The sequence below is a fragment of the Natrix helvetica genome, assembly GCF_964273705.1.
Source record: "Natrix helvetica genome assembly, chromosome: Z".
NCBI classification, from domain to species: domain Eukaryota; kingdom Metazoa; phylum Chordata; class Lepidosauria; order Squamata; family Natricidae; genus Natrix; species Natrix helvetica.
In genome coordinates, this window is record NC_138554.1 from 28807747 (window position 1) to 28835247 (window position 27501).

The window sequence follows — 27501 nt, forward strand, 5'->3', positions numbered from 1 at the left end:
CTTATTCCTTCTTAAAATTCATGAAAATGCCAGGCTTGTGGGAGGAACATGAAGAAGGTATAATGGAAAGGAAGAGCTTCTTGCCTGCTATGGTGCCTTCAGTTCCCATCACCAACGCCTTGCCAGGGAAGGGCATCAGGTAACAAGATGTGTTGGTGCTTTTTAATATTTCCAGAGTTTGTGAATACCGGTTGGGTTGACCCTCCAGCTTCTGAGGTTAAATGGACAAATAGAAGATGCAACCATTGTAACACCACCTCACAATCACTCTGTTTCTCTTCTTTAGAAGGACTCCTGTGGAATCTCTTCATTATCAACACAGGATATATTTCTATAATTTTTATAATAGGTTTACCTGGATGATGTCCTGGAGATAAACTTGTCCGCCCTGGAATCCATAGATGGGTGGGTACAACCAGTCACGAACTAAGACATCAAGATGCTGCAACAAAGAAGCAAGAGAATCTGCATTTGATTTCTTTCCTTCCTATTCTGGTCCCACTGGACGCATGGAAGCAACAAACTTACTCTACATGGTAGCAAAGGTGAGTTAGAAAGTAGATTGTACATATGGCTGCAAAATTATGGGGCTGATTCTACCATTACAAGGAACCACAAGAAGTATTTGCAATCAATACAATACAATAGCAGAATTGGAAGGGACCTTGGAGGTCTTCTAGTCCAACCCCCTGCCTAGACAGGAAACCTTTAGTTTACTTTACTTTTACTGGATTTGTTAACCGCTCCCTCTCCCCTAGGGGACTCGGGGCGGTGTACAGACAGAATAAAAACATTATAAAAAACATTATATACAGCAAATTACAAAACCCCATAAAACAAATTAAACATAAGTCTGTACAATAATGCCTAGATTAATTAATGATTAAAACCAAATTAAAATACCTCAATTTAAAATAACCAGTCAGGAAGATCAAGGGATTAGATCATGATTGCGATTGTGTCAGGCCAGCTAATTGGAACAGGTGGGTCTTGAGTTCCTTACGGAAGGAGCGGAGGTCAGTAATGATTCTAATGTCAGGGGGGAGGTCGTTCCAGAGGGTCGGGCCCGTCACAGAGAAGGCCCTACTCCTGGACGTCGCTCGCTGGCATTGTTTGGCGGACGGCACCCAGAGGAGTCCCTCCCTGTGAGAGCGAATTGGTCGCAGGGATGTATGGGGTAGGATGCGATCCCGCAAATAACTAGGTCCTGAGCCATGGAGCGCTTTAAAGGTGAGAATCAACACCTTGAAATGCACCCGAAAGGCCACAGGTAGCCAGTGCAGCTCGCGCAGGAGAGGTGTTACATGGGAGTACCTGGTACTCCCAATAATTGCCCGCGCGGTCGCATTCTGGACCAGCTGCAGCCTTCGAGTGTATCTCAAGGGGAGCCCCATGTAGAGAGCATTGCAGTAATCCAGGCGGGACGTCACCAGGGCGTGAGTGACTGTGCGAAGGGCGTCCCGGTCCAGTAGGAGGTGCAATTGGCGCACCAGGCGAATCTGGTGGAAGGCCCCCCTAGCCACGGCCATCACGTGGTCATCCAGCGACAGCCGTGTGTCTAGGAGGATGCCCAAATTGCGCGCCTGGTCCACGGGGGTGAGTTGCTCACCCCCAATGGCCAGAGATGGAACCCACTGGCTGAACCGGGGTGCCGGTAACCACAGCCACTCCGTCTTGGAAGGGTTGAGCTTGAGTCTGTTGTCGCCCATCCAGACCCGTACGGCTTCCAGGCACCGGGACATCACCTCGACGGCTTCGTTGGGGTGGTTCGGGGTGGAGATGTATAACTGAGTATCATCAGCATATAGATGATACTCAACCCCAAAACCTCGAATGATCTCACCCAGCGGCTTCATGTATGTGTCGAACAGGAGAGGTGAGAGGATCGAACCCTGTGGCACCCCACAAGTGAGTGGCCTCAGGGTCGACCTCTGCTCCCCTGCCAACACACATTGCGTCCGTCCGGAGAGGTAGGAGGAGAACCACCGCAGAACGGTGCCCCTCACTCCCAATCCCTCCAGCCGACGCAACAGGATACCATGGTCGATGGTATCGAAAGCCGCTGAGAGATCTAATAGGACTAGGATGGAGGAACAACCCCCATCCTTAGCCCTCCAGAGATCATCCACCAACGCGACCAAAGCCGTCTCTGTGCTGTGACCGGTCCGGAACCCGGACTGGCACGGGTCTAGATAGTCAATTTCCTCCAGGTGACGAGGGAACTGTTGCACCACCACACTCTCTACAACCTTCGATAAGAAGGGAAGGTTGGAGACAGGATGATAATTGGCAAGCTCTGATGGGTCCAGGGAAGGCTTCTTAAGTAGGGGCCTCACCACCGCCTCTTTCAAGACAGCTGGCAAGGACCCCTCCCTCAATGAAGCGTTCACTAGTCCCAGGAGCCAGCCTCGTGTAACCTCCCAGGCTGCCAGTATCAGCCAGGAGGGACATGGGTCCAGCAAACATGTGGTGGCCCTCAGTCGCCCGCGTAACCTGTCCATATCCTCGGCGGCAACAGAGTCAAACTCCTCCTAGAGTGGTCCCTCAAGACTCGCCTCCAACGTCACCCCTGGATCACTGAGGGAGACCCATTCGCTCCGGATTTGGGCGATTTTATCCTGCAGATATTCCCCAAATTCCTCTGCTCTACCCTGTAGAGGGGCTTCCCGCGGCCTCTGTGAAAGGAGGGAGCGGGTCACCCGAAACAGGGCGGCAGGGTGGTTTTCTGCGGACGCAATAAGAGTGGCACAATATTGACGTTTGGCCACCCTTAATGCCACTAGGTAAGTCCGTAAGTAGGCTCTTACCTGTGTTCGGTCAAATTCAGAGCGTGAGGATCTCCATCTGTTCTCTAGGCATCTCTTGTGGCGCTTCATCACCCTTAGCTCCTCGATAAACCAAGGCGCCAGGGTGGTTCGCTGTCACCAGAGAGGCCGCAAAGGCGCAACCCGATCCAAGGCCCTGGCCGCCGCACTATCCCATGTGACCACCAGGTCCTCCGTCCAGGAGCGGGTCAGGGCTACAGGAAATGGCCCAAGTTCCATCTGGAACCTGTATGGTTCCATCAGTCGCCTGGGGCGGAACCATCTAGGACCTTCTGGTTCCGCCTCCCTGTGATGGGGAGTAGCGCCTGGGAAGTCGAGCCGGAGAAGCGAATGAGCTGACCATGACAGGGGTGTGATAACTAAATCCCCTATTCCCAGATCACTCATCCACTGGCCAGAGACAAAAATAAGGTCCAGCGTATGTCCTCCCTTGTGTGTGGGGCCCTGAACTACTTGGGTCAGGTCCATGGCTGTCATGGAAGCCATGAACTCCCGAGCCCCCTCGGATGACTCGCCCGTCGACGGCAGGTTGAAATCCCCCATAACTATCAGCTTGGGGGTCTCAACCGCCATCTCTGCGATCATCTCGAGGAGCTCTGGCAGGGCCGCTGATGCATAGCGAGGAGCCAAACCCTATACAGTTTCAGACAAATGCCTATCCAATATCTTCTTAAAGACTTCCAGTGTTGGGGCATTCACAACTTCTGGAGGCAAGCTGTTCCACTGATTAATTGTTCTAACTGTCAGGAAGTTTCTCCTCAGTTCTAAGTTGCTTCTCTCCTTGATTAGTTTCCACCCATTGCTTCTTGTTCTACCCTCAGGAGCCTTGGAAAATAGTTTGACTCCCTCCTCTTTGTGGCAACCCCTGAGATATTGGAACACTGCTATCATGTCTCCCCTAGTCCTTCTTTGCATCAAACTAGACATACCCAGTTCCTGCAACTGTTCCTCATATGTTTTAGTCTCCAGTCCCCTAATCATCTTTGTTGCTCTTCTCTGCACTCTTTCTAGAATCTCCACATCTTTTCTACATCGTGGTGTCCAAGACTGAATGTAGTATTCCAAGCGTGGCCTTACCAAGGCATTATAAAGTGGTATTAACACTTCACGTGATCTTGATTCTATCCAATCTTATCACCTTCTCCTGCCAAAAGCTGCATCTGGCATGTCTATCAATGCTGACAACACAGGGAGACAGATGAGTAATGCATACCACTGCAAAACTAGGATCCTTCCCAGTGGTGAAATCTAATTTTTTTTTACTACTGTTTCTATGGACGTGGCTTGGTGGACATGGCTTGGGGGGGGGGAGGGTGTCATGTGACTATGTAGTCATGTAACTGGGGGATCAAAAGACAGAAACTCACTTTAACAATGTCCTGCTGGAGCAGGGTTGGACTAGATGACCTCCATGATCCTTCCAGCCCTGCATTATCCTCTGAAGTTGCTTCTATGGCCAGGTTTGTAGTCTTTCCTTCCTCTCCTTTTTCCCTCCCTCCCTTTCTTTTTTCTTTCTTTCTTCCTTCTTTCTCTTTCTCTTTGGTTTCTATTTCTGCCTCTCTCTCTCTCTCTCTCTCTCTCTCTCTCTCTCTCTCTCTCTCTCTCTCTCTCTCTCTCTCTTTTGTTTCCTTCTTTCTTTCTCAGAACCCCTAGCCCACATTTTTGGCCCAGCAGGCTTTAGGAAACCTGCTGGGAGCAAAAATTGACACCCCTCCCTGTTTTGACCATCCACCCCGTTTTTGGCCTAGCAGGCCTCAGGGAAGCCTGCTGGGAGCAAAAATGGAACCCTCCAGTCCCCATATTTGACACCCCCCCCCCCCATTTTTGGTCTAGCAGGCTTAAGGGAAGCCTGCTAGGAGCAAAAACAGACACACACACCCACGTCCCGTTTTTGGCTGTATGGCATGCGATTGTCAGAACTTTTTTTTTTTTACTTTTTTTAGTACTGCATTTAGGTAGCAGTTCACCCCTGACCCTTCCCTATTAAAGAAATCTGGATGAAATATAGTCAGTCTTCAATTTACAACAGTTCATTTAGTGACTATTCAAAGTTACAATGGCACTGAAAAAAAAGTGCTTTATGACCGTTTTTCACACCTACAACCGCTGCAGTATTCCCATGGTCACATGATCAAAATTCAGGTGCTTGTCAACTGATTCATATTTATGATGTTGCAGTGTCCCCGCGTTATGTGATCATCTTTTGGGTCCTTTTGATAAGCAAAGTCAATGAGGAAGCCAGGTTCAACTAACAACTGGGTTATTACTTTAACAAATGCAACCATTCACTTAATAACTGTGGCAAGAAATGTTACAAAATGGGGCAACCTCGTTTGACAAATGTTTCACTTAGCAACATAAATTTTGGGCTCAATTGTGGTCATAACTCGAGGACTATCTGTACCTTTTAAGGGCTTTCCTACTTTATCAGATTCTTCCTTACTCTGCAAGTCCCCTCAGCTTATTCACTTACCCTTCCTTCTGGTCCCAGGCCTTGCAGCTGAAGGGGAGCAAAGCTGTCTCATCTCTTCACTTATGGAGGGCAGGAGAATAACAATGAAAAGAATCTGTTCTCCCTAGTGGTATAGTTTTGACCTTTCTCTGAGGCCAGTCCTACTTTTAAAGATTGGTTTTCATTTTATTTATTTATTTTATTTATATCATTTACCATAATTACAGTGAAAATAAGACAATACTTCCCCTTATTTATGTTGCTAAGTTTGCTTGTTTTGTTTGTTTTATTGGATTTATATGCCGCCCTTCTCCCAAAGGACTCAGGGCGGCGTACAGCATTAAAAAACACATATTACAAAAGTTAAAAGGAAATTAGAAACAATCCAAAAAACAAACCCAATTAATATTGAAAGTGAAACATTTGTTAAGTGACATTCACACTGCAATTAGACTGATCCTGTTACTTTTTAACAATCTTCCCCTTTTCAGTTTCCAAAAGATCACAATAGGTAGGGCTGATGATACTACGTGGTGGCACAGATTATAGGGGGAAATATGCTGACTCTGTAAAACCGCTTAGAGAACAGTGGTGGGATTCACTTACCTTTTCTACTGATTTGCAAATGTGAGCGTGTGTGCACTCTCTCGCTTTACTCGCACATGCTACATATGCGCACTGCCTTCTGCACATGCGCAATGCTCACACATTATGTCGGAGCGGATGGGTGGAGCCTCCTGCAGCCATTGCTACCAGTTTGCCTGAACCGGAGGGAACTGGCTGAATATCACCTCTGTTACAGAGGGCTGTAAAAGCACTGCGAAAGTGCTATTGCTATTGTCAAGGGAATTGTAGCAACATTTGGGTTGCTTTTTTCTCATTTTGGATAGATTTGATTTTTGGACTTTTAAGGGATTACAACACCTATTTGGAAAAGTTATAATTCTGAACAGAGTTTCTTATTGCTGTAAAATGGAACTTGAAGCCTCAGGACCTCAGGCTGTCTATCCATGCTTTTGATGAAAATCTCATTTTGCTGTACTAACTTTCTCACTGCCTGATTAGGTTCTGACATTCAAATCAAGCAGAGAGAAACTTTCTTAAGGGAACAGCACAGTAAGGGAAGGAAGGGGTGTGTGCTTTGGAAAAATAAATCATCCTACTATTTATTTTATGAATATGGTGGCAAAGATTCCTGCTTTATCCAATTTTTGACTTTTTCTTAAAAAATATTTTAAAAAATAAGTGTTATTCAGAGATTATTGTCTTTTCTCGAGATGAGAAATGAATACATTATAGAGATAAATAGTGCATTTTCAAATAGCAGTGGGTAAAAAAAAAATCATTAGAATTCACAATGAAAGAAAAGGAAAGAGAGATGCGAGTACCAGGCAGAAGAAAACAGAGATGAAGAGGCGTTAGCTGTGAACAGGAATTCAGGAACAAAGAGCCTCTTTGACCATGTATAAGGGCAACAGTCCTGAGGGAATGGTGACAGTGGAAGAGGGGGGAAAGTATACATTACATGAATATGAAAAGAAAGAAGGAAAAAATGGGGATCAGTACCTGAACAGGCTTCAGCTTGAATTGATGGCCCACACTCTTCGCTATGTACAAAAACATCTGTGGGATGAAAGAAGTGGGTGACTGTTAAATTAGGTGATTTAATTTCACTGGAATTAATTGCCCGTTCACTCAGTGGCAGAGATAAAGAACTAGAACATGATTTAGGAAATAAATGATTTTGTGAGTTATTGCTTTTACTGTTGGCTACTTTGAGTGTTTGATGACAGGAAAGATAAGGAGACACATAAAATTATATTTTTAGAAATGATATGATAATGGTTCATTGCACAGCCAGCCAGATGTTTGAATTGGATTTGGCATTTTTATCCACCTTTTGAGTCTTTCCTCAGGACACAAGATAGACAGATGTTATCATTTGGCATTATTATTCTCTCTTTTATTCATTAAACACGAAACTCAGTCAACTGAATATTTAAAAATGCATCACAAATACCATTGACTGGTACTGATAGTTGATATGGGTTGCTGCCAGCATCCTAGGTATCAACCAAGTATCTTTTTAAAATATATGATGTTCCGAGTAGCGCAGTTTTTTGCAGTTTCGCTGGTGTTATTGCAGGAAACTGCAATTTCTTGAAGTGTTTTGTAAAATTCTTGGACATGGTACCAAATGCCCCGATGATAATGGGTATCACTGTTACATGTTTCATCCATAGCCGTGTAGTTTCAATGGCCAGATTGTGATATTATTATTGTTGTTGTAAGACAACAATAATACCTACCTAAATTTAAAAAAAAATGTCTTACGTCACATTTGTATTCTGACCTATTTCAGAGAATTCAGGACAATATACTTAAACACAGTACTGTATTTAAGCTAATGGGTGGTATATCTATCCCCATCCTACACATTTTAAAATGTAATACAGTAATCACCTTAGACTACTTAACCTATTGCTTTTAAACAAAGAGAAAGTGATGTTAGTTTTCCAGGTAATACTTTTAATGTTATTGAGACAACCAACTTATTCAGATCAGTTAAAGAATTATCAGTTGCATTTGTACAACATGCCAAATTGTAAAATTTGAGTGTTTTTGTGATTCAGTGAATTGCATGAACCAAGCACCAGAGGTAAGTTAATGATTCAATGGATGTGCAGATTCAGACAATGGGTTAATTTGATCTCTAAGATCAACATGCTGTGGGGATTCAAGCTTTGTTCAATGATTGTATTCATGGCTGAGTCAATCATGTAAATTGGAAAATGACCTTACTGGTTTTCCTAATCTATTTTGATGTCTTCATTGTGGACTATAGTAAACCGAAGAGAGAGTAGGTCACATATGCACACACTAGGGCAACAGTGATAGGGATCTAATAATAACTATTAGGTGCCCATGTTTTCCATTGGGACAAAGATTACTCTTTGTGCCTAATCATCCAACTTAAATGGCTTTTTTTGCAATCTGACTTGGCCATATGATATTCCTGTTAATATTTACTCCACAATAAGACTTAGCAATGCTTTGGGAACACTTTGGAAAAGATTCTTTGGAGTATGATTGTAACATCTATCAAAACTTTTAAAATACCCACATCTTTTCTAAGGTTAACTTAGCTTTTTTGTAGCTGCCAAATATCCTGGAAAAGATACAGGTGCTTTAAAGGGTATTACATTTACCATTTTTCATCCTCCTCAGCATCTTCTGTAAATGGATCTGAAGCCCTGCATAACCCTACTACTTATGGAATCTTTTGCAAGGCATGGATTTTCTACTTGTAGTATGCTGAAACGGATTCAAACTGCTTGGGTATTACAGCTGGCAGATTCTTGCTTTCAATCAAGGTAATCAAGTAAATTAATCTAGGATCTTTCCAGTTTGGTTACCTGAATCAAAGGATACCAGAAGTCTAGGCTTTGGTTTATGCCACCTTCTTTTAGCAATATTTTTTATATCACCTCTACCTGATAAGGTTGCATTGGAGTGCTTTCATGATTCAGTGAATTGCATGAACCAAGCACCAGAGGTAAGTTAATGATTCAATGGATGTGCAGATTCAGACAATGGGTTAATTTGATCTCTAAGATCAACATGCTATGGGTCCTGCAACAAGGACTTCATTTTTAATATTTAAAGCCCAACTCACTTCCATGTATTCCAGATCTGGGTCCTTCATCTTATGGGATAAATTGAGAATCTAAAAGACAATTAATAAACACAAGAAAGGTGTGGTAAGTATGTGCTGATTTCACAGTCTAGAGAAAAAAAGAATGATTTCATTTCTAGAACTCCACCTGATAGGAGCTTAACAGCATGGAGAAAGCTGAAAGCTTGACACCATTGTCCTTGCTTTTCACTATATCCATTGAGCCCTCAGTGTCAATCAAAAACAAGGCTACCTGGAGATGGAACAGAGAAAAGAAATAAATGGATATATATAATCCTTTTCATTTAATTTCTTATTCAATAAGTTGTACAATGTGGATTATTTAATAACCATTTTAGGAATGTTGTGTGTCCATAGTTACAAAATTCATTTCTGAAGTATATTATATGCTCTTAGCCAAGATGGAAAATCTTTTAGATTCTGTCCTGGTTAAACTACAACTCCCAGCATTCTTAACATTTAAAAAAAAATCAAAATGACGATAAATGGAATAAAAAACAGAGAGATAAAACAGTCATTCATTGTAACAAATGAAAACAAATGGAAAATAAAATAAATTACCCCAGTCATTCCATTTGAAGCACAAATTATCAGATACTACCTCATACATATTATATGAAACACTAGCTCTCTACAGAAGACTTTAATGATGGGAAAAATGGAAGGAAAGAGAAGAGGACACTCAACAAGGTGAATACATACTATTACATCAATGATAGGTGCACATTGGAAGATCTGAAGGTTAGGGATAGATCATTGTGAAGAAAACTGTCCATTCGGTTGCTAGAAGTCAACATTGACTTGATGGCATATCATCAACAAAGCAATCAATCAGCAAATCAAACATGCAGACATCTCAATTAAATCAACCTCTGGCTTGGCCAAGTGACATTGTTTATGGCAAGATCTATGTTTTCTATCATACTATCAACCTTTTGGGTAGCATTAATGAAATCTTATTTAGTTTGATGTGTAGGAGGTGGAAAATGCATTACATTCTGAAAATTGTTGAAAAACCTGCATAGAGGCTACAAAGAAGAAGACAAAAGACAGAAAACACAAGAAATTACTTCTTGGATTGAACTCTCAAACGTTTACCTTTCCATTTTCATCAGGGACCAAAAATGGTTGATTCCATATCCATATCCCTTTGGTAATGCTCTCAGTTCCTGGACGCCATTCAAAACCTGTCAATGGCTCATCTTCTTGGCCTAGCCAAGAGTTATCCGCAGCAGCCTGTCAGCAAGGAAGAAATAAATGAGATAAGAAACATATAGCTGCTGCAATAGCATGGCTAGTCAAATGACACATATTTCATAATATGTCAAAAATCACTTGGCCAAGCAACTTTCCCTATTTTGCTCTGTATTTCTGCAAAGTTCATCAATTTGCCTTTCGGTGAAATGGATGGTTTTGTTTTATTCTTCATTTTATTATTTATTTTTTAAATTATCTTTTATGATTTATTTATGGCATAAATCTCTTGGGAATTTAGAAACCCCTTGAGAGTCATTTATACTCTGCCAATGAGATACTTTTTTTCTTTATTTTTATAATATTGGTTCGGATGGATTTTTTCTTTATTTTGCCCCATTTAGTAATATCAGAGGGAAAAGAAGTTGCACTGCCACTTGGAGGTTGGAGGTTGAGTCCTGGAAATATTGGTTTCTCTTTTTTTCTCTTTGATCATTTTGACTTTGCACTTCAAAGGCTTCAGCTTGTTTACAGAAGTGATAAGGAGAAGAGCATGGGTTGTTTATGCAAGTGCTCTTTGGGTGCTTCTTTGGCAGCTGGAGAGAAGTGAAAACAAAACCTTGTTTTGAAACTAGAGTGGCAGTGTTTACTAGTTGGAAGAATGGCACAGCTCCAAAAAGAAAGCATAACATTACAACAGATTATGTTTGAAATTCAAAAATTATTAGAAACAACAGAGAGAATTGAGAAGAGATTGGAAAATATAAATTGTAATGCAGTGAAATTTGATGGAAGAGTTGAAGATATCCAGCAAATGGAAAAAGTGGAGGTTAGAGTCCTAAAAACCCAGGAGAGAAATGAACAAAGAGGCAAGATAATTGTGGATACTGACAGTGAACTGAGTGTGGTTGGAGATGGAAAGAGTGGAACATGAAAAGGGAAGATAGATGGAAACGAGCTCTACCCCAGATTTCAAGGTATAGAAGAAGAAAAAAGAGAAGAATTGATGGATTCAATGAGAGAAACTTTGACAAAAACACCACTGATAACTAAAGATAAGTTGATTACAGCTGACGGAGGGTCTCGAGATTTTACAAGATAAGTAAAAAGCAACAAGTTCCGAAGCGAAGTCCACACAAATTTGATTAAGGAAATAATCAGAAGATTAATTCCACAAATGGCAATAGACATAAGACTGCACTATTACTGGAAAGGTTGAGATATGAAAACTAATAATAAAATATTATTCAAATTTAGTTAAAATTGGAGCATTATGTTAAAAATGAAGTGATAATGGATATAGTTAGATAAATAATTGATAATGATAACAATGTACACATATATATTAGTTTAATAAGAGGAAATTTGGTATAAATTCTAAATTCTAAATATATATATATATGACATGATGATGGATATTGTTAAATAAATGATTGCTAATGATAATGTAATATTTGCATTGACATGATAAGGAAATTGGCTATAAATTGTAAACCGTGATTAAGAAAGGAGGCTTAGAAACTTTGTTATTAAACATAATTATTTTTTATTTAGAAAGTGTTATAAAGATGTAATGTTGCAGGATGATATTGAAAATAGATAACAGAATGCCATCATATGGTTTTGCTTTAAATTTTGGAATATTTTATATAAAGGAACTTAAAAACAATTATAGTCATATGAAGATTGAGGTATGATGATAGTAATATATATTACATACCAGGGGTTGTAACACACACACACACATACATACATACATACATACATACATACATACATACATACATACATACATACATATTTGATTTAAAATATATAACTTGATATGAATGGTAGGTGATGACTGTGGAAGGGATGCACGAAAGCTCTTTGTAACCAATTGACACACTTTTTACAATTTGTAATGGAAGATATTTTTGTGGTGTTTGTTGTATTCCGTTTGTTTGTGTTTATTCAAAAATAAAAAAAAATATATTAAAAAAATAAAAAAGACCATACCAATCAGAATCATTTTAAAACACTAAGAAAGTAAACACTTATTCTCAGACTTACCAAGTTTTTAAGTCTCCGTAGGAGGAAATTTAGCAAGAAGGATTTACCCTGTCGATGTTCCCCAACGATGGAAATCAAGCAAACTGGAGTATCTTTCACCTCTTCCCGCTCTAAGCAAGTACTCAGGGCCTCTGCATCCAAGTAGAGATCCCCATTTTCATCCAAACATACTAGCTGTACTGGCTGCCCCAATTCCAATGAAGCTGTTGGCATCATCTGAAAAGGGGAAGACAACCAGGTAAAAATAAGTTATGTACAACTTTTATGTTTACTCAGTTGGAGACAGTCTCAGGTCTGAAGAGGGCCAATATAGAAGAAACTAGGGCACTGCAATTGTAATGGCAATGCCAGATTGACAGGAGTGGTAGAGAACTTGCTATTTGTGAGCTTTTTTGGAAAGGGACTGTATAATTTTGAATGGAAAATGAAGAAGTCAGTTCTCACTGACATATTTTCTTTCAATAGTTCTTTCTCTTCCTACAGGGTGGTTTTCAACAGAGGAGGAGATGACAGCTCTGCTCAGAGACCTCTATTTTGTGGAGTGGCCCAGGTTATCTTCACATCTATATGAAACCATTGGAATCCACCGGCACAGTCATGTATCAACAGTAATAATATGTCAACCCCACACCAAACAATGTAAGTGCTGTCCCATAACTCTATGGAAGATTGTACTCATTGGTTCAAAGTGGTCCACCACTTGGGATCCTTTTTGACTTATAGCAGATGTGGTATTCAACCAGTTCTGACAGGTTCTGGAAAACCAGTAGCGGAAATTTTGAGTAGTTCGGAGAACCAGCAAATAGGATGGCCATGCCCCTGCTGCCTTCTAGCTGATCTTCTTTTGTTGCCCTGAACAGGAGAATGGAGCTGGAAAGCAGGGATTTTGCAGTATCCTTCCCCTGCCATATCCACAAAGCCACACCCAAAAAGCCACACCCACAAAGCCACAGAACCAGTAGTAAAATCCCATCACTGACATGCAGCTCTTTATCATTCTTCATTTTATAGATAGGTGACAGCTCATCGCCCTTCTTGCACCCCCGGGTGCTCAAGATTACAGGACCCTAGTGTCGCTTAACGCCAGGTCCGTGGTACACAAGGCTCCACACAAGTTTTGGGAGCTGAGCTGGCTGCACCTTGTCTTACAAATGCAATTCAAGGTTCTGGTTGTCACTTTTATGGATCTCTGTGGCTCTGAATCTGGTCATCTGCAAAACTGTTTTTCCCTGTATTCACTTATTGCTTATTTTCTGTATTCACTTATTGCTTATTGAATCAGATCAATCTGTCTTTGAATTAAAACTCTATCTATCTACCTATCATCTATCAATCTAACTACATGCAATGTAGGAGATGACCTCATTGAGCCGAGGGAGGGTCAAACGCATCATCAGTTTGGAATCGCTACCACCCAACAGAAGACCTAAGTCTCCCTTTAAAGTCCATTGACCCTTATCTGGAACCAATTTGTCTTTACCATTAGTAGATCAGACACTTGTGCCTAGGTAGCATGAAATAAACTTGTAGTGCTTTTGAATTGTATCCTGGCTCATGATTTCTTGCACCTGACAAGCAATGCAGTAAAAACTTCCTAGTTCCATCTAGATCCAATCTCACCTTATTGGTATCTTCCAGATGAGGAAATTGTGAAATTTTTTCTACCAAACTTTTCATCCGTGCATCTGGCTTCATGTGTTCAGTGTGGCAGAGGTGGCGGCATTCAGGGCAATTGAACTCAGACTGTGAATTATTCAAGTGTATAAACAGACAGTCTTGACAGAAATTATGCCCACAATCTATGGAAACAGGGTTATTGAAGGATTCCAAACAGATGGAACATCTGATGTCTTCCTGAAGGTCCTGAATCATGCCACCTACAGACTTTGATATAGGGACATTTGATGAAGTTGGTCTGAAAGAGGCAAAGAAAAAGAATTGAATCAAATTGTGGGAGGCCAAGACTCCTATCTATAGCTCTAGTTTTGCTTCATGTGATATTGTAGGACCAAACTGCTCTTCAGAAATCCAGAAGCCCCATCTTGAAGGATGAGCATCAGTTATGAGAGAAGGCCAAACTATATCATTATCTACAGCCCAAATGTATAGATAGTTCATAGGGATTAAATCTGATTATATTATTTTCCCAGGTAAGAGGCTCACAGTATGTGAGGAAGAGGAGGAGGAGGAGGAAAGATTAAAAACCAGAGAAAAGGGAATGTTAAATGAGAGAAAAAGGAAATATTAAATGAAGAAAATCAATTACTTCATCTGCTTTGTATTTGGACCCTACAACACTATCCCTTACTTCAGTCTTCTATCCGCATCTTTCCTCCTAAAATCCATTTCCAATGAGTGTTATTCTCACAGAACAAAAAATGTTTATCCGGGCCTGTGATCTCTGTTTGTCTCCAGGGAGTGAAAGTGAAAACCCTACATTCCTCAGTCCAAAACAAGTATACTAATAATACATAGTATTTTGGCTTATTTTTATATTTGTCATATCCCTTTGTGACAACCTTTTTTTTCTGGTGGGAAAGTCAACTTTGCAATTTTACATATTTTTATGGTTTAAGTGGAACAATGCAATCTACATATATGATTGCCTTACCTTTATTTCTTCTGTGACTCATCAAAAGTAAACAAATAAAATGCTTAGTGTTTGAAAAGTGAACTGATAATCAGAGTTAACTGATAAAGAAATCATAGGTGGACTTAGATAACACTGATTTCTTTTTTCTGGTTTTTCTTTTAGCTGATTTGAATTCTTAAAGCTGTCATTTCTTCACTCTAGGAAGGGCTTACATATTATTTAAAGTGTTCAGACTACATCAATTTTCCACAGCATTCCAAAGTGATCACAAAAAGAAATAAAAAATACAGTAATACTAAATAATAAGCAGAAAAATACAAAAGTTGCAATGCATTCTGAAATGACTGGAAATTTATAGATAAAAATAAATTAAAAATTAAAAAAATTCACAGAAATAGCATAATTTCTGTCAATAAATAAATAGCAACATCTCACAGAATTTTAATTTCTTAGCACACAACCATTTTTTAAAAATGTATGATTCTTTGTTGCTATGAAGTTACCATTTTTACCAATATTCCATTAAACCAAAGTGGATCATGGTGAAGATGATGAGAACACAGAAATTAGATCAAGTTATTACATTAATTCTTTCATTATTTCCCCAAATTTTTCTTTGGAAAATAAATAACCAACTCACGGTTCAGCACTATTTGTGTTTCCCATTCTGTGGTGACCAGGATCCTGTGGGATTCCAAACTCCTCCTTTCTAGAAGAGAAAAGATCACATAGCTAAGAAGTGGGTCATCTCCTTTTTTCCTTATTCTATCTATCTATCATCTATCTATCTATCTATCTATCTATCTATCTATCTATCTATCTATCTATCATCTATCTATCTATCTATCTATCTATCTATCTATCTATCTATCTATCTATCTATCTAATCTATCATATGCTTTTATTATTTTATAAATAAATCTTTCCTCACAACAATCCTGCTGGTTGTGTTAGACTAAGACAGTGGTGGGCAACCTTTTTTTTCAACTGAGCCAAATCTCGCCAAAACCACGATTGAAATTTATTTTGAGAGCCACATTTTTAAAACCGAAAATACATAGGATGGTACACTGTTTTTAGTTTCAATAAACTCTGGCATTTGAAGCACGCAAGTCTTAAAGCTGTCAAGTTACAAGATCCTTGCATCCCTAACCCTTTAGGAAAAAAACCCCAAGGGGTCTTCAAACCTGACAGCTTTAAGACTTGTGGACTTCAACTCCCAGAATTCCTCCTCCAGTCATGTTGGCTCAGGAACTCTGGCATTGAAGCATGCAAGTCTTAAAGCTGTCAAGTTGCAAGACCCTCGCACCCCAAACCCTTTAGAAAAAAAAAACCCCAGGGTCTTCAAACCTGACAGCTTGAAGACTTGTGGACTTCAACTCCCAGAATTCTGAGAATTGAAGTCCACCAAGGGCATCAATCATATTAGCCCAGGGATCTGCAAAATTGGCTCTTAAGACTGGTGGACTTCAACTCCCAGAATTCTGAGAATTGAAGTCCACCTGTCTTAAAACAGCCAACTTTGCAGACCTCTGTGTTAGCCCAAAGCCTGGCGCTGGGCGGGCCTTGCTCCCCCATTGGTGGAGCCCCAAGAAACGAGGAGGGAGAAAAAGAGACGGAGGCCAAGGAGCTTCCCCCCTGCCCCCTCCCAGCAAAAATCTAACCGGGGAGACGGGCGGGAAGTAGCAAATTAGCCGATCACGCCGTGTGGGCAGTAGCAAATTAACCGATCACGCAGCGTGATCGGCTAATTTGCTACTGCCCGCCCGGCTCCCCGGTTAGATTTTTGCTGAGAGGGGGCAGGGGGGGGAAAAGCTCCTTAGCCTCCATTTCTTTTTCTGTCTCCTCGCTTCTCGTCCCCGCCCGACTTCAGGATCCTCTCTAATCATTGTGGGTCGAAAAGAAAAAAGGGAAAGGGGCGCTTGTTTTGAAGTGCCCGAGAGGAGGGAGGGGAGCGGGCGCCCGGCACACAGAAGAGCCGCATTAAAATGTGTAAAGAGCCACATGTGGCTCGCGAGCCGCGGCTTGCCGACCACTGGACTAAGTGACTGGCCCAAAGTCACTCAGCTGGCTTTCATGGCTAAGGCTGGAATTGAACCCATGGACTCCTGCATTCTGGCTCGGTGCTTTAACTACTAGGCTAAACTGGATTTTCCTTATCTTATCCAGATTTTGAGAAATAAAGATGGGGCACAGAAAGAAGAAAACAGGACATGGGTCATTAAAGACCAGTCCTTTGACTTTGTTTGGGATGGAAGAAATAAAAAGAACCATTTGTGAACAAGAATGCAAAGTTTAATGGCCCTCATCTGATCATTATACACGAACAGCAGAATCCTATACAAAACAGTTCAGAACAAAGGTCTCTGTTTTTCTTTTTTTTTGTATTCTTAATAATGATTTTAAATCAAATGTATGATAAGCAATATTAAGTGATGGGAATTTAAAAAAACACTAAGAAAAACAAAAACAAAGCTGGGTATGATGGGGACGGTAGTCCAAGATATTAGGAATCAGATAAGTTGGGAAATGCCAATGTACAGAACATCAGCTTCAAACTATTTTTTTTAAAAAGCTTTGTAACAGTGGGATGGGATAAATATATAAGGGACCTTGTAGATAATCCTAGGTTTTATTATGGGGAGGACCTTGGAATTTTCCTCTTAAGGATCTTTTTTATATATTTGAAAGTATCCTCTGTTCACTTCCCCACTATCCAGGGAAGGTTTGGAATATAAGCTCACTGAAAAGAATTTGCAGTTCCGATCATGTGTAAACATTAGTTCTAGAAATTCGATTAATAGAAGGAAAGGAACAGGACATTCTCATTAAAGTTATCATGTATGTTTGTTCACTGATAAAGGTGAAACTTGATTTCTGGTGATGTTATGGGAATGTCTATGTTACATCTATGAAAAGGAAACAATACTATAATAGTTTACAATGGCCTTTAGTAATTTGTTGCTGTAGTTGTTCAATTTTTCAGCCTAACATTTGGACTTGGGATTGCCTTGTGGTCTCTTATCTGAGTACAAACTCTGTCAAAATCAAGCAAAGGAGGTTAGGGTTAGTTACCCGGGTGAGTGCAGCCAAAAAGACCCGCTTCTAATTTTAGTCAGCCTGTTTAATTAGTAGAAATCCTAATGGGTTTATTTTATTTATTTATTTATATTCCATCTTTATTGTTTTTACAGACACCTCAAGGCAGTGAACATATACCACACATCTTCTTCCTTCTATTTTCCCGACAACAAAAACTCTGCGAGGTGGATTGGGATGAAAGAGAGTGACTTAATTTTAGGTTTAGAATATTATAATGGGTTAAATTATAGATAGAGCAGCATGGTGGCCTAGACGTGGAGGTCTCTCCTCCCAATCAGAAGGCTGTGAGTTTGATCCTAGGTAGTGGCAGATGTTTCCCTATCTAGGCGCAATGAGTAACTATCTGCTGTGAACTCCGCACAGGCATCAGGAAGGGCATTTGGCCAGTAAACACTTGAGCTCTGTTGAGTTGTCCAACTCTACCCTGATGCAAGGGATTACAGGTTCATTAAAACAAAAATGGGCTGTAGATAACAGAAGTTATAGTCCACAGTATCTAGGGGATACCAAGCTAAGAAAGGCTGGTAGAATTCATTAATTTGGTATTACACAGTAAATTTGCAAGAGAGATTTAGTATTATGAATATTATTTCTGCAGGAAGCTTATCTCAGTTTATATGGTTTCAACCAGTGGTGGGTTGCAGGAGGTACGCCCCGGTATGGGCGTACAGGAGCCTGCTTGGAGCACTGGATACCGTTCTGGTAGGGTGCTCCAGCGGGCCCACCCGCCCGCCCAAGCTCCTTACCTGTCTTTTAAGGCTTCTGCGCTTCCGCACATGGCACGTACAACGCCTGCGCAATGCTGCGCTGAGCAGCTGGAGTGTTGCGGAGGCTCGCAGAGGCGGTAAGACTCATGTGCACGCTGCAAGCGTCCATGTGGATGCCGCCGGGCACGTTCCAACTGTACCGGTTGGAACGGTATCCGGAACCCACCACTGGTTTCAACCATTAGCTTAAAGTGAGTTGCCATTTTTCATCACTGCCATTCATCTACTTCATAACAAAGAAAGGAAGTGCCTGTTCTTGATGATTGGGTTTGAGGTAAGATGCAAAGTCTTTATAGCACAAAGTCTTTTTGTAAGGAAGTGCTCCAAATATTATACATTTTAATTTCAATCTTTGACAGTAGCTTCTTAAGTGCAATCTTTCTAATACTTAAGTGAACTCAAAAACAAGTTGAGTAAGCTAAAGAGCAAATGTTAAAATATATTGCCTTTTGTTTTTACAACACTGTAGCTTTCAGTACCATGCTAATTAGAGAGAGAAGAAAATGAATTCTTCCACTCTTCGGAACATCTACTCTTGTTTCCTACTGCTAGAGACAAAGCGTTTTGTAATAAGTTTCATTTTCTATTACTGTAAATAACCTATTTCAGGGCTGGCTGTATTCAACCATACCCATAGTTCTGATTCTGTTCCTGAATGTCTTAACGTTAGGTATTTAAAAATAAAGCATTGTATTTAAGTGTGATTAGCAAGGGTGGGGACATAGGAAAAGCCAGCCAAGCAAGAAAAGCCTGCCAGGAAATAATACGCCTTTCACATGTTCCTCTTCATATTTTCGTTTTTAAGTCCCTATTGAAGCCATATTACTTTACAATAATACAATACAATAGTAGAGTTGGAAGGGACCTTGGAGCTCTTCTAGTCCAACCCCCTGCCTAGGCAGGAAACCCTATACTGTTTCAGACAGATGGCTATCCAACATCTTCTTAAAGACTTCCAGTTTTGCTTGTTTTTGGCCCCACCCCACTCTCCAGGAGCACTCTGCAAAACTCCCCATGGCTATTCATGCCTTTTTTGGGGGGGGGGGGAAATACCGTTTTTGGGAGATTTGCAGTGTGCAAAAACTCCCTCCCCCCTTTTGGAAAGCTCTTTAACTGATTGATGAGAATTACATTGATCAAGTGCTGTGCCAGCAGAAACAAAGTCTTAGGTGCTGCAGATTGTCAGCAATTTCCTTTTCCAGCACATGGCTAAGTACACCTGGAAACATCTACCTACCTACCTACCTACTCTCTCTCTCTCTCTCACCTACCTACTGTATTTCTCTCTCTCCCTCTATCTACCTACTCTCTCTCTCCCTACCTATCTACTATATTTCTCTCTCTCTCTTTCCCCCTCTATCTATCTACCTATCTATCTACCTACTCTCTCTCTTCCTATCTATTGTATTTCTCTCTCTCTCTCCCTCTACCTACCAACCTACTTACTCTCTCTCCCCCCCTACCTCCTGTATTTCTCTCTCTTTCTCTCCGTCTCTATCCCTTTATCTACCTACCTACCTAACTACTCTCTCTCTCTCCCTACCTACCTACTGTATTTCTTTTTCTCTCCCTCCCTCTTTCTACCTACCTACCTACTTTTTTTCTTAATTTGCCTCTTCAAAACCTTGGTGCATCTTATACTTATCTTATGTCTCAGAATTCACAGCCATTTTTCTGATCGGAAATTTTGGGATTTTGAAGTCCAACAATTTGGAGAACACTCTCCTGGGAAAGACTGCTTTGATGTTGACAAAGTGATGAATTAATGAATAGCTAATGACACTTTCGCCTAATGAGAAGGAAGGATTCACTGGAGAAGAGCCTAATGTTGGGAATGTTAGATATTTGTTCTAACTACAGTGGTTTCCACCAAGGTCCTCTGTTCTGGCGGGAACAGAGGTTTAATCCTATTGGTTGAAGGATCTGACAGCTCCCTATAAAAGGGCTGCTATCAGACTCAACCATTGCTGGATTGTTCTCACTTGTTGTACTTAATAAAGAGCTGTTGTTACCGTTAAGCCTGTGTGTGCCTATCCATTACCCAATCTAACAGGGAAAGATTGAGGGCAAAAGAAAAATGGGACGACAGAGAATGAGGTGACTGGATGGAGTCACTAACGCAGTCAGCAGTTGACGTGAACTTAAATGGACTCCGGGGGATGATAGAGGACAGGAAGGCCTGGAGGAACGTTGTCCATAGGATCATGATGGGTCAGACATGACTTTACGACTAACAACAACAACGAAACTGATGAAGAAGTTATTGCTATTTAGTTATTTAACCAAATTTATATGGCGCTCAGGTCATGGCATCTCTGTTCCTTTGGGAAGAAGTTGGCTATGCTATAATAACCAGTAAACTGGAATAGCAATTTGTCCCACTGATTTTCTGTAGGTCTAATCCACCCTGCCCAGCCCTTATCACTAATTCTGAAATGTGCAGGATTTGAAAGGAAGCTTTGCCCCAACAACTATGTTTATTTGAAGCTGTAAAGCACCTTATCTGCTGCTCCTTAAGTCCATGTTCTATTTTAATCATCCTTCCTTATCTTTGTTCTGGAGGGCAAGTAGTAAGGAAAAAAATAAAATAATCATCTTGGTTGTTTCCCCTTTCCCCTTTCATTTTCGGTGATGCAAGCAAAAACGACCAGATCCTGTAGTTCCAGTAAAACAACTGGATTTTCCTCTGAAATCTTACCTTTTTATTGTTATTGTTGTTTGGTGAAACAGCAGAGGAAACTATTTGAAAACCACGCCTGATAGGTATTCCATCCCCACTTCTTGCCCACTGCCACTTTTTCTCTGATCCTTCACTGGCAGAATTAAAATACTCTCTAGCGAGCAGAAAAGTGAGACGTCGTTTCCTTTCTCCCTCCCAACCTCTTTTTCCTTGTTGAAGTGAAAGGCGAACTGATCGCGAATGCCACAAATATCGCCAAATGACTGGTTAAGTTTCAAGAAGCAAAAATCAAGCGCCCGTCCTTTTTTCTCGGCCAGCTGATCTTAACGCACAGCTTAAGGCGCATCAGGCAGGCAGAAGGGACGGGGAAAAGTTCTTAAAAGAAGTCGACCCTACCCCCTTGCTACCTTACCTGTACCGGGCCAGGTTCTGTAAAGCTTGGGGCAAAGGAGTCAAAAGCGAAAATGAAAAGAAGCATATTGGGGGCAGAAGGCATCGCTACTTCTCCGTGCTGGAGGGAGATAAAGAAGGTGGCGCGGATTGGTCTACCAAGGTCTCAAAGTTGATAGAAAGATGACGCGTGGGAGGAGAGCAAAGAGGCGTTTATGGGCGGAGAAGAAAAAGAATCCGACCGTAGTAAAAAGGTGGACGCGTTTCTGAGGAGGAATTCGGTTCCATCCTGAAGTTTGCATATATTTTTCCTGGCGTGTGTAGCCATTTTCGTCCCTTCTGTGCAAACAGGCGTGCAGGAATTGAACTTTTTTTTTCTTTTAAATTTTCTTTTCTTTTTTACCAGTTTCTTAATCTCAAATTCCTGCAAAGTCGGTATAATTAGTAAATTGAATATTCACCTAATAATGTTTACTTTACTTACTTTACTTTATTCACACTTATAGACCGCCCCCTCTCCCAAAAGGGACTCGGGGCGGTGTACAGTCAATACATAAAAGATACATAGAATACATAAATAGTTAAAAACTTAGATACTTAGATGGAGGAGGTTAAAAGAACTGTACATTAAAGTATTTAAAATACAATCTTTAAAAAACCCCTAAAAAAAATATCCCGAAAGTTAAATTTAAAATGGTTCCCCTAAAATACCAATTAAAATATATCTGCCAGGAGGTAAAAGTTATGAGTGTGCCAGTTTGAACTCGGAGTTGCAAATTGACAGACAATTGGAAGAAAACACACTGCAAGCCCCTTTATAAAAAAAAAAACAAGCAAGCAGAGAGAGGAAATTGTATCTCCTTTGGTGGGGGGGATAAGAAAGTGCAGCATGCAGAAATTTTGATAATCTGGACAGCACTGAAGGAGATGCTAAAGTGATTAATGGAATTATTTAGAGTAACCATGAAGGTCTTCGAAAATATATTTTAATATTGTGGTGTGTTTATATTGTGCCTAAAAGATCAGAATTGGGCAAGCTATATTCTCAAGAGACCCTGTAGCAGGGGTCTCCAACCTTGGCAACTTTATGACTTGTGGGCTTCAACTCCCAGAATTCCTCTTTAACTCCCAGAATTTCTCAGCCAGCATAACTTCCTGGGAGTTGAAGAGCAATCCTGGGAATTGAAGTCCACAAGTTGCAAAGTTGCCAAGGTTGGAGACCCCTGCCTTATGGAAGTGACAGTTGGGATTTAAAGAAGCAGGGTAGGATTAATGCTTTTGAACTTAGTGTTGGAGAAGGTTCTTGAGAATTTCTGTGGACAGCCAAAAGAACAAACAGATCATCAAACAATCCTTATTTAAGACATAAATGACCAGGCTTCAGTTTTCCTACTTCAAGCACATTATGGGACAATCTAGCTCTGTGAAGAATGCTTTAATGCTGGGAGGAATTACAAGAAACATTGATATTATTGCAGCGAAGAGTGCACTGTTGGAACAGCTGAAGGATCAGGTTAGGGACAGATCATCATGGAGACTAAATATTTACCTGGTTGTTAAGAATCAATGAGTTGATGACACATCATTAATCAATAAAGTTTCGATTCACATGCTAAGAGTAGCAAACTGGTGGCTCGCCAGCTGGTTTAGAACTACATTTGTCAGCATCCTTTAGAATTGGTGATGGATTCTGTAATTACTAGAAGCTTGGTTTTCAATTATTTTGGATATAATTCTTACACTGAATTATGTTCAGTTTGCTCAGTATAAGAGTGGTGCTAAATTTTTATTTTTTACAAAATCTCCTTTGGGTTGAATTTGACTTGTTGACCTAATCTATAGAGGGAGGATGGGAGGGAGGGGGGAGAGAGAGAGAAATAGATAGATGATAGTATGGAAGTGGTAAGCCAGTCCCCTTCATCCAATAGAGACCCCAATACCAATGTTAAGCAAAATGCATAGATTGGCTGCACTTTCCCTAATGCACAAGCACATCAGTGAAAGTCTTTATAGCAGGCCCAGCATATTTTGGTTCTATAAATGTAGCTACCACTAGATACCAAGAAGGTAGAAAAAATAACTCTCTACTTCTATCTAAGGGTTGTCCAGATTTTTAAACTCTACATAGGTCTGCCAATTTTTCCATAAAGTTTTTTTTACAGTACTTAGGACCTGGAACTACAAAGTTATACTGTATATCAATATCCCATTATGAAGCAGAAGCTTTGACTTAAAATACATATTAAAAGATCAAAGAAAAAGTAAGACACAAGACGTTTAACATAGGGCTATGATATCTGCTCTGTTAAAAGCCAGCTAGATATCACTTTTTTTTAAAAAAATGCAAAAACCTTTATAGTTGTGCTGCCATTACAACCCAGATACGATTTTCTTCACATAGCAGTTGCAATTGCTCTTCTTCAGCATGCTAAGTTTATTAAATATTGAATTGCAGTTAGGTGGGTGTTACTCCAAGTCTTACTTATGTTAGGCAATTTTTGCTTGTTTTTATTAATTTAAAGCTGAACATAATGTGAGAACTCTAAAAAAATATTAAATGGGTATCCAGCTTAAACATATTGTTGGGACTCAAAGTTCTTGAAAAAGTTAATATGATGTCATATGGAGTGCAAGTCTGAATATTCAATTTAGTCTGCAATGTGCATATTAATTTGAAAAGCAAAAGCTGGAACATAAGAGAACCCAAAAGACATTCAAAAAGATACATGGAAATTATATTTAGACTAAGAGAAGATTTACATTCTAGCTATAAGTTTGTGCATGTGTGAGAAAATGAAAAATTGTGTTAACATTGCCATCTGGTGGGGACTACACTGCTTTTTATATATTTTCCTATGGGTTGTACTCCCCCCCCTATCTTTATCTGTGGTTTTTTTTTTTTTGGGGGGGGGGTGTTCAGGAACTACAAAACATTTAATTCTTAATGTTTTTTTTAACTTGGAGAGTGGGGGGAGAAGGGGGAAGGGAAAGAAAATTCTTTAATGAATAAAAGTGCATCAGATGTATTTTAAAATAGAATATTCATACCTGGCCAAATTTATTTTATTTTTCTCTGGTGCATGAACTGAACTGGTGCAGTATATGTACAAACAACACAGTAATACAATCATAAGATACCAGTAGGAGAAGGTAGTAGAAAAGATGACAATAAATAATAAAAAATATAAATTTATAAAAATAAAAGGTCATTGAGGTGCCTTTGTACAGAGATGAGACTAAAATTCACAGTCTTCCAGTTCCTAGTCTGATACCTTGACCACTTTATTAAGCAAGTTATTTTATATTAATAATAATTAAAAGCAGATAAAAAGAGGAGAACTGGATAATGGAGTGACCTAGATATGACCTATAGATACCAGGCAAACCTTTACTCATGAATGCTGGATTGTTTATTCCTGGAATTAGAAGGGATGCTATAAGTGCCATTGTCCTGCAATTTAATTTAGATAGTAAAACTCTAATGGAAGTGTAGAATAAGATGCTGGAGAAGACTCCTGTGAGTCCCTTGGACTGCAAGGCGATCAGACCAGTCAGTCCTAGAGGAGAACAATCCTGACTGCTCTTTAGAAGGCCAGATCCCAAAGATGAAACTCAAATACTTTGGCTATTTAATGAGAAGGAAGGACTCACTGGAGAAGAGCCTAATTCTGAGAAGGATTGAGGGTAAAAGAAGAAGGGGACCACAGAGAATGCGGTAGCTGGATGGAGTCATCAAAGCAGTAGGCATGAGCTTAAATGGACTCCAGAGGATGATAGACGGCAGGAAGCTTGAAGGAACATTGTCCATGGGGTTGTGATGGGTCAGACACGACTTTGCAGCTAACAACAACAACAATAAAGAATAAAATAAGGGAATGTTGAAAATATCCAGATGGACATTAACATCTTGTATTTACTTCACATATTGTTATAGAAATTATCACATAAATGTATTGTGCATATAATAATTTCAAACTCTCTCTTTTGGATACCTGTAGTTGGAGGAATATTTTTTGTATAAGAGTTTTACTGAAAGTCAGCTTTGTCATTGTGCCTGGTTTATTTGAACTTCGTGAAGAACAGATCTTCCAGTGTTTAGTTTTCAACAACAGAACACAAAGAAAAAATATTTGCATATTGTGACTAAGAAGCCTGCATGGAGGAAGAAGTAGTATTGGGTTTGTTCCCACCTTGAGTTATTTATCACAATAGTACAGTTGGGATAAAAATGAATAAAAATAAAATAAACAAATAAATTTATCCATGAAGTCGTCAGAAACTGAATCTGACTTGAGCAATATTTGACTATATGATATTTGAATAGAAAGAATACAAGATGTATAGGCTGCATAGCTACTGTATTTCCCTGATAATAAGACAGGTCCTCTACAAAAGAAATGGTTTGCACCCATCCAAGAAAGGGACTGAGTTACTTGGCATTAAATTCACAGATTTTCTGGATAAACATTTAAACTGAACAGCGGAGACAGAGAATTAATTGATACAGAACATTTCTATTGCCAGCAATTTAAAGCTCATAGGGTTATCAGTCCATGTAACATAGATGTTTGTGCAGGTAATATTATCAGTCCTTCTGTCAAGCAAAACCAAGCATTTAATTGTGAGTGCCATACTATGTGCATGAATCATACAAGTGGCAAGAAAATAGGGTCACTTCCGGTTTGCTCGGAGGGTGGTTTTAAGCGCTCTGAAGGCTTCAGGGACCGTCCGAGACAGTCCCTGAAGCCTCCGGAGGGCCTCCGGGGGGTCGGGGGAGGCTCTTTTCGCCCTCCCCAGGCTCCTATAAAGCCCCTGGAGCCTGGGGAGGGCAAAAAAAAACATGTAAAAATGGGGGGGGGGGTCGCGTGTTGTGCACGCATGCGCACTGGGGGGTCGCGCGTTGCATTATGGGTGCGGCACGCCCGCACTTGACCCCCCTGCGCTCCCCCCACTTGTGGCACGCGAGCCAAAAAAGGTTCGCCATCACTGGCCTAGTCAGACTCCTGCAACATGGCAGGGGGGGCATTTTCACCTTCCCCAGGCTCTGGAGGCTTTCCTTGAGCTTCTGGGAGGACAAAAACCTCCTCCCTCGGGCTCTGGAGGCCTTCTAGGTGGTCAGTTCCCCCCTCTGAGCCTCCATGGGCTGCATCCAAAATGGGCTGTGTGGAGACTCCTGGGAGGGGCGTGGTGGGGTTGCAGTGGCAAGGCCTGGTGGGATTTGGAGGTTCTCCGAACTGGCCATAACATTAGCTATGGGTTCTCCCAAACCCGGGAAAACCCGTGGCAGCCCACCCCTGACTATATCCAGAAGCTCAAATCAGTGGGGTAAGTAGGACATGGACAGTCCTAGAAATCTATAAAGAAACCTTAAATGCATGCACTATGTCCAAATACAGAATCATTCTTTGGAAATGAACAGTCACATAACACAGTTGCTTTCGTGTATTCCTTCTAAGCTCTGTAAATACTTCATTGGTCTTTGATCTATCTGGATTCTCACGGACCTACCCCTTTCTTGGAGTAAAACAATTAAAAAGGCTCCACCCTACCCTGGGAAAGAGTCAAGTGTTAACTCTCAGTCCCCTTGAAAAAATCAGTATCAAATTCATTATTTAAACAAAAACAGCAATCTGTTTCCTTTATGATGTTGGGAGGAGTTATATAGGGAGTATAAAGTTTATAAAAGGAGGTCAGAGTACAGTGAAAGTTATTTATATTCTTTTATACTTTATCTACCTGTTCACTTTTT

At 40.5% G+C, this 27501-nt stretch overlaps 1 protein-coding gene across 2 annotated transcripts in view; it reads right to left on the reverse strand.

The window, feature by feature from the left end:
• RNF112 (ring finger protein 112) overlaps positions 1 to 21890 on the reverse strand; it is a 31559-nt gene extending 9669 nt beyond the window's left edge. The window contains exons 1-10 of one of the 2 annotated variants that reach the window (XM_081971375.1): positions 21775 to 21890; positions 15454 to 15522; positions 13841 to 14135; positions 12221 to 12436; positions 10073 to 10210; positions 9102 to 9206; positions 8954 to 9004; positions 6844 to 6900; positions 356 to 442; positions 85 to 211 (exon numbers count right to left, since the gene is read on the reverse strand). In XM_081971375.1, coding sequence (XP_081827501.1) covers positions 85 to 211; positions 356 to 442; positions 6844 to 6900; positions 8954 to 9004; positions 9102 to 9206; positions 10073 to 10210; positions 12221 to 12436; positions 13841 to 14135; positions 15454 to 15479 — 1102 coding nt within the window. In that variant the 5' untranslated portion in view covers positions 15480 to 15522; positions 21775 to 21890. Of the gene's footprint in view, positions 1 to 84; positions 212 to 355; positions 443 to 6843; positions 6901 to 8953; positions 9005 to 9101; positions 9207 to 10072; positions 10211 to 12220; positions 12437 to 13840; positions 14136 to 15453; positions 15523 to 21380; positions 21573 to 21774 lie in introns of those variants that run through there. The other variant, XM_081971376.1, reaches the window with a different exon arrangement.
• Positions 21891 to 27501: the final 5611 nt, after the last annotated feature.